Here is a 10,874-nt window from a genome sequence, read left to right as displayed (position 1 = left end):
CATGTTTCAGTGGCACACATGCGTGAGCAGAGGAAGTTCAACCCGTGAGCAGGAGGACCTTGAGGTTCGCGGAGGAATTGGCATAGCGAACCAATCCGGCTCTATCGTCTCGTCCCAGGGGTCATCAGAAATGTTTAGTTAGTGTTTGCTGATTGTTGAATCAGTTGTAAGAAATAAAATGTCAAACCTTGTATCAAGTGGGAGGGTGACTTGGGTGTGGCAGGGGTAGCAAGCCATCCATTCTGATTTCCTCCTTAGCTTTCTATTCTCATAAGAATTGGCTAATCACGCAGAAGATTGATGCAGGACAGTGTGCCCATTTCAGTTGGACCATTGATTCAGGAGATCCTGTTGGGACCGAAATAATATGCCTTGAGATACACAGATCTCCATATGACGCACTCCAATCAGTGGCTTATCAGTTGACCCTTATTCAGGTACCCTTTCTAGTTTTAATAGATCTGAAAATTCTGAGATTTAGCAGTAATTCTTCTTGTTTACTAAGCTGTTCTAGTTATAGATGTTGCTCAACTGGGCTGTCATTTAACCTGCTAAGAGGTTCTAGTTGTCCCTTCATTTTGCAGCAGTTGCCGTGTGATCTGTTGGTTCTCGTTTCTCCTGGCGATTGAGTGATAGTCCTCAGTTATCTACTATATACATTGGTCTCTCCAGGCACTTGTGCTTTAAATTGCTTTCCCTCACTCGTGAAGGCCTTAAAAGTACTTACTCATGGGTAATGATGAGATGAACAAACTGCTTGTTCAAGAAGATTAATACTGGTTGTTATGAGACTCTTATCCTTCTTGAAAGATGGTTCGAGTTGTGCTTCAGATTTGCATATGCTGGCATTGCAGAGGTAGCAGAAGCTTGGTGCTCTGTGCACCAATTTTTATGGACATTTCAATCTCTCATTAAGTTTCTCAAAAAAAACTCTCATTAAAGAGAGAGACTGGGAGAAAAACTAATAGCATTGCCACATACTGATCTCCTTCTGTAGTGTTCTGATCAGTGGCTTACAAATGCATTCTAGCTGAACCATTCTAGCTTTAGCCTGTGATTGAACAACCTTTCTTTCGATGAGCAAGCACTTCACCTTTTCATTCTTTCTTCAACTTTTCAGGTTTAATTAGCTCTGTGATTTGTGGTTCCCCGTTGGTGATTGGCTGATAACTTCTGCTATCAACATTATAAATTGGTTTTTCAAATCAGTTACTTTACATCGGCCTATCTTGGGCGCAGTCTGCTAGCTGGATGCTTGAAGTCTTGATGAGTTATCATCTGAGAAAACTTTTTCTTCAAATAAATAATTTATTGTAAGTCATTCTCCTGTTATTACCAGGTAAGCTTCCAAGGCTACCTCTATATTTCATCTTCATTTCCATAAGTTACTGTAACTTGTGACTTCTATACTAGCCTGTAGAAATCTATTAGTATTACAGTTCAAATGGTGAATCAAACAATCATTGTGCTCTAGCAGATCAAAAATTGACAAATGGGAGAATTTCTAGGTTTTCTGTTCATGATGACAACCAATCCGGTCCATATTCGCTTACAACATTTAGCAGCACCAACAAAAAAAAGCAACATGCTAACTCGAGTTTATACCTCACCATACTACTAATTTTCCTAAAAAACATCATGTACCTAAGGTATTAGTTCCTGACCCATATGGAATGGCATTATGTATGATTTACTGAAGATATAAAGAAGAATTTAGTGATATTTAGCTTAATAACAAGGTGCCCTAGGGTCTTGGTCTCTTGGATATCTAGTAGCCTACATGCCATGTAAATATTACACCACAAATCAGTACTAGTATATGTTAATCTCTTTAGAAACGCATTTCAATTTTGTGAGCCCTTTCAAAATTTTAGCCAAGTTAACACATTTGAACATTTATTTCCCAGCCTGCAACTCCTTTGGTGAATCTCTCTTAGCATCTTTGTCTGATGGCAACCATACTAGAATCTTTACTTGGATCATGTGCTAAGAAGTTGCAAGATGTCATTTCAGAGGAGGCCATACTAATTTTAGGGGTAAAAGAAGAGCTCACAGAACTGCAAAGAAGAATGGAGCAAATACGACACTTTGTTAATGATGCAGAGCAAAGGAGCACAAAAGAATCAGCTGTTAATAATTGGCTCAATCAGCTAAGAGATGCCATGTATGACGCTGATGATGTTATTGACTTGGCTAGATCTAAAGGAAGCAAACTATTGCCGGATCATTCTTTGTCATTATCAAGCAAATCAAGTACATGCACCGGCCTTTCCCTTTCCTCTTGCTTTTCTAATATCCAGACACGTCATGAGGTTGCTGTTAAGATTCGAAGCCTGAACAAAAGAATAGACAATATTTCAAAGGATGACGTATTTTCATCACTGGCAAGTAGACAATCTACTGAAAAAGTTTTAGCACCAAAACATATAAGAAGTTCCAACCTTGTTGAACCCAACCTTGTGGGTAAGGAGGTCATACATGCTTGCAGAAAACTAGTAGATTTGCTACTTGAACATAAGGATAAGAGGTCTTACAAGATTGCCATTGTTGGAACAGGAGGAGTTGGTAAGACAACACTAGCACAGAAAATTTACAATGACCAGAAAATAAATGGGTGCTTTGACAAACAAGCATGGGTTTGTGTCTCCAAAGATTACTCCGATATTACTATTCTGAAGGAGATTCTTCGAAAATTTGAAGTACAGTACATGCAGGATGAATCAATTGATGAGCTCCAAAGCAGGCTAAAATTAGCCATCCAAGAGAAGAGCTTCTTTCTTGTGTTGGATGATGCGTGGCAGTCTGACATATGGGAAAATTTACTGAGCACCCCATTGCATGCTGCAGCCACAGGGATAATTCTGTTGACATCTCGACTCAACACTGTTGCTGCAGAAATTGGAGTGGACCACACACACCGAGTTGACTTAATGTTGGTGGACGTAGGATGGGAGTTGCTTTGGAAGAGCATGGGAATCAACCATGAAAAAGAAATGCAAAATCTGCGAGACTTAAGAATAGATATTGTTCGCAGATGTGGCTGTCTTCCTCTTGCAATTAAGGTTGTTGCAAGGGTTTTAGCCAGGAAAGAACAAACTGAGAATGAATGGAACAAGTTTTCAAGAAAAGATGCTTGGTCCGTGAGCAAACTTGAAATACCAAGTGCTTTATATATAAGTTATGAAGAGCTACCACTCTGTTTGAAGCCGTGTTTTCTCTATTGTGCCATGTTTCCTGAAGATGTAGTTATTTACCGTGATCATATTATTAGGATGTGGGTGGCTGAAGGCTTCATTGATGAGCTAGGTGGTCAACTATTGGAAGATACAGCTGAAGAATACTATTATGAGTTGATATATCGGAATCTCCTCCAACAAATTGATGTAGCGGCTGATCTTACACAATGCACAGTGCATGACCTATTAAGGCAGCTTGCTTGTCATTTATCTAGAGAAGAATGTTTTGTTGGTGATCCAGGATCAATAAGAGTTAGTGTTATGAGTAAATTTAGACGTATTTCAGCAGTCACTGAGAAGGATATAGTGGTGCTACCTAGCATGGATAAGGATCAATATAAGGTTAGAACATGGATAACTTCTTATGAAAAGTCACTGAGAGTTGATAATACAATATTTAGAAGACTTCCATATATTCGAGTTTTGGATCTAACTGGGTCAGTTATACAAAGTATTCCAAATTGTGTTGGAAGATTGATCCATCTACAGTTACTTGATCTTGATAGAACTGACATATCTTGTCTTCCTGAGTCTATTGGTTCACTAGAAAACCTTCAGACATTGAACTTGCAGCGGTGCCATGCTTTGCATAGTCTCCCATTAGGTATAACTCGATTATGTAACTTGAGACGCCTTGGTCTGGCTCAAACACCAATAAACCAGGTTCCAAAAGGGATTGCTAAATTGAAGCTCCTGAATGATCTTGAAGGATTTTCGGTTGGTGGTGGCAGTGATAATAGTGCCAGAACGCAAGATGGATGGAGCCTAGAAGAGCTGGGTCCTCTTTTTGAGCTGAGGAAGCTTGATATGTATAAATTGGAGAGAGCATCTCCTTGTATTACAGATTTATTGTTACTAGACAAAAAGTTTCTCAAACAACTCAATTTATGTTGTACTGAACGTACACATGAACCATACAGTGAAAGGGATATAATCAATATAGAGAGGGTGCTTGAGAAGCTAATCCCTCCACAGAGCATTGAAGATATAGGTATTGCAGATTTCTTTGGTCGGAGGTTTCCCACCTGGCTTGATACCGCTACACATTTTCCATCATTGATGTATTTGAAACTTGTGGGAATCGAGGAAGCCACTACAGTCACCAAGATTGGACCCGAATTTGTTGGCCACGGGGTGGGTAATCCCGGATCTGCAGAGGCAGTTGCTTTCCCCAAGCTTGAAACGTTGTACATCGAGGATATGCCCAACTGGGAGGAGTGGACCTTTGTTGTTGAAGAAGAAGAAGAAGCGACAGCAGCAGCAGCAGGTAAGGATGGTGCTGCTGCAAACCAAAAGGGGGAAGCCCCACCTCCAAGGATGCAGCTGCTACCACGTTTGGAAAAGTTGGAACTTGAGTGCTGCCCCAAGCTGGGAGCTCTCCCACGGCAGCTTGGACAGGAGGCCACCAGCTTGAAGGAGCTCCAGTTAAGAGATGTGGATAGCATTATGGTGGTGGAGAACCTCCCATTCCTCTCTGAGACGCTTTTAATTGCTGGATGTGAAGGCCTAGAGAGGGTCTCAAATATTCCCGAGGTGAGAGAGCTGCGTGCACAGCGGTGTCCAAACTTGAGGTATATAGATCGAGAGGTTGGACAGATTGCACCAGCTGTTTCTGTATGAGGGCATGCAAGATGTCTCCTCACGGTGGCTGCCTGGACTCCAAGAGAAGCACCAGCAGCTGCACGAGGAAGACATGGATGTCTACACCTGGTGGTGAGTATGCGAGGTATGACCGCTCACTGGATATTTGAATATCATACATACTTATCTCTCCTCTATTTTCCATTCGTGCTCTTATCTATTATCTTAATACAATAGTGTTAAAATAAGCCACCACGTTCGCCGAGAGAATCTAGAAATTTCCACAAAGGGAACGATATACACCGTTGGATTTTTATGAAGATCTAACGGTCTGGACTAACCTAAAGAGTCCATACCAACTACTATTAATATATATATATTCGAAATTAAAAAATAAAGAAATTAGTAGTTGATTTCTATGTGATCTAGAAAGAAAATAGTTAAATAATAAAGAGTCCATAGAAAATGCAATTAATAACATAAATTTATTTTGAAAAAAATACTCTAATTTCTAGATTATAATTATATAAAATTGACCAATAAATCACTACAACAACAATCGGTGAAGAAAGAATAAATTCTACACCATCATTCCTGTCATGAGCCAGTTACAAGCTATTTCCTTTCAATTTATTTTCTTTTTTTTGCTTTCATAAAGGGTGCTACATCTCTTGAAGATGACGTAATTGCCTGCTCGTGGACCTGGATGTCTGTCTCGAGCCGTCGATGGACTAAGGATGGCTGATCAAGAACCCCAACACGAGCTCATGTATGGGAAGGCTCGTTTTTAATGTTTGTTTAAGTGTTTGGCTAGTGTGCATGTCTGAATAAAATGTGTGCTACTTGAGTTTCTGGAATAACTCTGTGGTGAGCTTGGACTTTTAGTAGTTTGTGAACATGTAATGTGAAGAAACCGCATCTGCTGTTGCATGCTTTCTGTCGCAATTATCGATATACATGAAAAGTGAGCTCTTGTTTTGTAATTGCCACTAACAGTTCTGTGAAATAAAGCTGTCGTTACTTGCTCCCCTTCTCGTTCCAGCAATGCAGCTTCTGTGAACTAACCAATGCAGGTCCTTTCTCCTGCTTGTCAGTTTATCAGGTCTCTTGAGTGTACATGTTAATGAAGTTACCCTGCAGTTGGTTTGTCAGTGTTAGTTGCCGGTTGCCATTGCCACATAGGTAGTCAGTGCAACATCAGTGACCAAAAACAAAGAAGAATTCGTATTTGCAATATCTTGAGAGCAGCATGCGCGTCTGCTTCGTCCAGAGGAACCACACTCATCAGGGTCCTTGTCTTCATCTGCTCCTTGCACTGATGCATCTTCTACGTACAGATCAAACCCGATCTGATAAATAATGCAGCAAATGAAGGCCAGCAGGACAGGACTGAGGACAGTGCAGAGCGGTTGCTTCTTCAGAGTCGCACGCGCGTCTGCATTTCGAAAGGAACCAACACACATACACGGGGTCCCTCCTTGTCTTACTCTGCTCGTCACACGGACGCGTCGTCTACAGATCACAATCCATCCAACCGGCCCCTCGAGAACCACGACTCCATCGGCTCTGCGCGTTCGCTGACAAGCTAAGGCGGCGTCGACCAAGGCATGCACCGCCCAGGCCGCCGGCGTCCTTGAGCAGCGAGGCAGCACGGTGGGTGGCCGTCGAGCGGCCTTGCCAACGCGCGGACCAGGCGACGGCGCGTCCAGGTGAGATACACCGTCGCCGGCTCGAGTTGTCGAGCTCCTGGAGTTGCTCGGCGGCGCACGGCGTTGCAACAGCGCGCCGCTCTTGAAGGCGAAGCAGCGCGGTCACCACGCCCGAACCAGGAAGCAGCAAAGTCATACATGACCATACATGACACATAAGAAGTTCCAACCTTGTGGGTAAGGAGGTCAGCACCGAAACACATAAGAAGTTCCAACCTTGTTGAACCCAATCTTATGGGTAAGGAGGTCATACATGCTTGCAGAAAACTAGTAGATTTGCTACTTGAACATAAGGATAAGAGGTCTTACAGAATTGCCATTGTTGGAACAGGAGGAGTTGGTAAGACAACACTAGCACAAAAAATTTACAATGACCAGAAAATAAACGGGTGCTTTGACAAACAAGCATGGGTTTGTGTCTCCAAAGATTACTCCGAGGTTACTATTCTGAAGGAGATTCTTCGAAAATTTGAAGTACAGTATATGCAGGATGAATCAATTGATGAGCTCCAAAGCAGGCTAAAATTAGCCATCCAAAAGAAGAGCTTCTTTCTTGTGTTGGATGATGCGTGGCAGTCTGACATATGGGAAAATTTACCGAGCACCCCATTGCATGCTGCAGCCATAGGAATAATTCTGTTGACATCTCGACTCGACACTGTTGCTGTAGAAATTGGAGTGGACCATACACACCGAGTTGACTTAATGTCGGTGGACGTAGGATGGGAGCTGCTTTGGAAGAGCATGGGAATCAACCATGAAAAAGAAGTGCAAAATCTGCGAGACTTGAGAATAGATATTGTTCGCAGATGTGGCTGTCTTCCTCTTGCAATTAAGGTTGTTGCAAGGGTTTTAGCCAGGAAAGAACAAATTGAGAATGAATGGAACAAGTTTTCAAGAAAAGATGCTTGGTCCGTGAGCAAACTTGAAATACCAAGTGCTTTATATATAAGTTATGAAGAGCTACCACTCTGTTTGAAGCCGTATTTTCTCTATTGTGCCATGTTTCCTGAAGACGCTGTTATTTACCGTGATGATATTGTTAGGACGTGGGTGGCTGAAGGCTTCATTGATGAGCTAGGTGGCCAACTATTGGAAGATACAGCTGAAGAATACTATTATGAGTTGATATATCGGAATCTCCTCCAACCAAATTATATAATGGCTGATCTTAGTCATTGCAGAGTGCATGACCTATTAAGGCAGCTTGCTTATCATTTATCTGGAGAAGAATATTTTGTTGGTGATCCAGGATCAATAAGAGTTAGTGTCATGAGTAAATTTAGACGTATTTTAGCAGTCACTGAGAAGGATATAGTGGTGCTACCTTGCATGGATAAGGATCAATATAAAGTTAGAACTTGGAGAACATCTTATGAAAAGTCACTGAGAGTTGATAATACAATATTTAGAAGACTTCCATATATTCGAGTTTTGGATCTAACTGGGTCAGTTATACAAAGTATTCCAAATTGTGTTGGAAGATTGATCCATCTACGGTTACTTGATCTTGATAGAACTGACATATCTTGTCTTCCTGAGTCTATTGGTTCACTAGAAAACCTTCAGATATTGAACTTGCAGGGGTGCCATGCTTTGCATAGTCTCCCTTTAGGAATCACTCGGTTGTGCAACTTAAGGTGCCTTGGCCTTGCTGGAACACCAATAAACCAGGTTCCAAAAGGGATTGCTAAATTGAAGCTCCTGAATGATCTTGAAGGATTTCTGGTTGGTGGTGGCAGGGATAATAGTGCTAGAGCACAAGATGGATGGAGCCTAGAAGAGCTGGGTCCTCTTTTTGAGTTGAGGAAGCTTGATATGGATAAATTGGAGAGAGCATCTCCTTATAGCACAGATTCATTGTTCCTAGACAAAAAGTTTCTCAAACTACTCAGATTACGTTGTACTCAACGTACAGATGAACCATATAGTGAAAGGGATTTAATCAATATAGAGAGGGCGTTTGAGAAGCTAATCCCTCCACAGAGCATTGAAGATATAGTTATTGTAGATTTCTTTGGTCGGAGGTTTCCCACCTGGCTTGATACTGCTACACATTTTCCATCATTGATGTATTTGAATCTTGTGGATTGCAAATCATGTGTGCATCTTCCTCCAATCGGGCAGCTCCCCAACCTGAAATATCTGAAAATCGTGGGAGCCACTGCAGTCACCAAGATTGGACCCGAATTTGTTGGCTACGGGGTGGGTAATCCCGGATCTGCAGAGGCAGTTGCTTTGCCCAAGCTTGAAACGTTGTTCATCAAGGATATGCCCAACTGGGAGGAGTGGACCGTTGTTGTTGAAGAAGAAGAAGAAGCGACAGCAGCAGCAGCAGCAGGTAAGGATGGTGCTGCTGCAAACCAAAAGGGGGAAGCCCCACCTCCAAGGATGCAGCTGCTACCACGTTTGGAAAAGTTGGAACTTGAGTGCTGCCCCAAGCTGAGAGCTCTCCCACAGCAGCTTGGACTGGAGGCCACCAGCTTGAAGGAGCTGAAGTTAAGAGATGTGGATAGCATTAGGGTGGTGGAGAACCTCCCGTTCCTCTCTGAGATGCTTTTAATTGTTGTATGTGAAGGCCTAGTGAGGGTCTCCAATATTCCCAAAATGAGGGAGCTGCTGGTAAGTCGCTGCCCAAATTTAAGGCGTGTTGAGGAGCTTTGCAATTTGGAGCGGCTGTGGCTGGACGTGGGTATGGAGTCCCTCTCCTCATATTGGGTGCCTGGGCTCAAAGAGCAGCGCCAAAAACTTCCTGGGGGAACACTGGACATTTACACATGGCCTCGAACATGAGACACACCCGGTTTGATGGGCGTCAGAGCGACAAGGTATGAACAAAACTTGTTGAGCATTAGTTTATTAGTTGTTGCATTTTCAGTATAGAGAGCCCTGCTCCTTTGTTGGGTTGTCCATCTAACGCTCTCTTTTTCTTCATTCGATAGTACTTCGTCTTCTAGAGGAAGCAATGGAGGAGGGCTGAAGATGATGAGCTGATGCGGGAACACAAGGAGAAGGAAAAACCTGATATGGATTTGCTGCCTGCCGGATGGCTTTTGTTCTACATTTGTATGTTTAACTATCCTACATTTGTTCTACATATGGATCTGCAGTATGCCGCTTGAGTTATGAGGAGGTTTATATATATCATGAGTTTCTGTACCACTACTCCAGAGCGCCGCTACTGCCCGGCCACCCGCTCCCCTGTCTCCACCAAGTGAGTATCGTGGTCGAGGCTGGCTGCCGCCGTCGTTGCCGTGCGTGCTGGCTGCTTGCCGATGAGGTTTGGTCCAGCGCCTCCGTCCGATGCCCTCGACGTCGCGGCCGTGAATGATTGATTGCTCGAGGCGTCCAAGCTTGCTAGGACGTATGGAAGTTCCTGGGACGACGGATCGAGGAACGATGAACGGGGAACGGCACTTAGAATGGATTTTTACACCGCGAAGACGACGTAAGTGCCTGCTCGTGGACCTGGATGTCTGTCTCGAGCCGTCGATGGACTAAGGATGGCTGATCAAGAACCACAACACGAGCTCATGTATGGGAAGGCTCGTTTTTAACGTTTGTTTAAGTGTTTGGCTAGTGTGCATGTCTGAATAAAATGTGTGCTACTTGAGTTTCTGGAATAACTCTATGGTGAGCTTGGACTTTTAGTAGTTTGTGAACATGTAATGTGAAGAAACCGCATCTGCTGTTGCATGCTTTCTATCGCAATTATCGATATACATGAAAAGTGAGCTCTTGTTTTGTAATTGCCACTAACAGTTCTGTGAAATAAAGCTGTCGTTACTTGCTCCCCTTCTCGTTCCAGCAATGCAGCTTCTGTGAACTAACCAATGCAGGTCCTTTCTCCTGCTTGTCAGTTTATCAGGTCTCTTGAGTGTACATGTTAATGAAGTTACCCTGCAGTTGGTTTGTCAGTGTTAGTTGCCGGTTGCCATTGCCACATAGGTAGTCAGTGCAACATCAGTGACCAAAAACAAAGAAGAATTCGTATTTGCAATATCTTGAGAGCAGCATGCGCGTCTGCTTCGTCCAGAGGAACCACACTCATCAGGGTCCTTGTCTTCATCTGCTCCTTGCACTGATGCATCTTCTACGTACAGATCAAACCCGATCTGATAAATAATGCAGCAAATGAAGGCCAGCAGGACAGGACTGAGGACAGTGCAGAGCGGTTGCTTCTTCAGAGTCGCACGCGCGTCTGCATTTCGAAAGGAACCAACACACATACACGGGGTCCCTCCTTGTCTTACTCTGCTCGTCACACGGACGCGTCGTCTACAGATCACAATCCATCCAACCGGCCCCTCGAGAACCACGACTCCATCGGCTCTGCGCGTTCGCTGAC

General features: G+C 43.3%; 1 protein-coding gene and 1 long non-coding RNA gene across 3 annotated transcripts; both read left to right on the top strand.

The window, feature by feature from the left end:
* The first annotated feature begins 382 nt into the window (after positions 1–382).
* On the top strand, positions 383–1,152 carry LOC112902028. The gene is made up of 3 exons (XR_003230460.1): positions 383–437; positions 585–856; positions 1,121–1,152. It is a non-coding gene; the product is annotated as an uncharacterized LOC112902028 (long non-coding RNA).
* Positions 1,153–1,949: 797 nt separating this feature from the next.
* LOC112902027 (putative disease resistance protein RGA3) lies at positions 1,950–9,574 on the top strand. Of its 2 annotated transcripts, XM_025970923.1 has the most exons (5): positions 1,950–3,607; positions 3,689–3,911; positions 4,155–4,297; positions 8,599–9,354; positions 9,469–9,574. In XM_025970923.1, the coding sequence occupies exons 1-4, from the start codon at positions 1,950–1,952 to the stop codon at positions 9,317–9,319; spliced, it is 2,745 nt and encodes a 914-aa protein (XP_025826708.1). In that variant the 3' UTR covers positions 9,320–9,354; positions 9,469–9,574. The 2 variants fall into 2 exon arrangements, with proteins under 2 accessions (XP_025826708.1, XP_025826707.1); XM_025970922.1 differs by having other exon boundaries at positions 1,950–4,297.
* The last annotated feature ends 1,300 nt before the right edge of the window (positions 9,575–10,874 follow it).

Source organism: Panicum hallii, chromosome 8 (genome assembly GCF_002211085.1).
Source record: "Panicum hallii strain FIL2 chromosome 8, PHallii_v3.1, whole genome shotgun sequence".
NCBI lineage: Eukaryota > Viridiplantae > Streptophyta > Magnoliopsida > Poales > Poaceae > Panicum > Panicum hallii.
The sequence above is the reverse complement of the archived record's forward strand: the minus strand, read 5'-3'. Positions and strand labels throughout refer to the sequence as shown.

Bases quoted from the DNA above. Each gene is read 5' to 3' on its own strand.
- LOC112902027 (XM_025970922.1), top strand. From the start codon at position 1,950: ATGGCAACCATACTAGAATCTTTACTTGGATCATGTGCTAAGAAGTTG. The intron at 4,298-8,598 runs GTATTTGAAACT...TCCATCATTGAT, and splicing joins ACACATTTTCCATCATTGAT to GTATTTGAATCTTGTGGATT.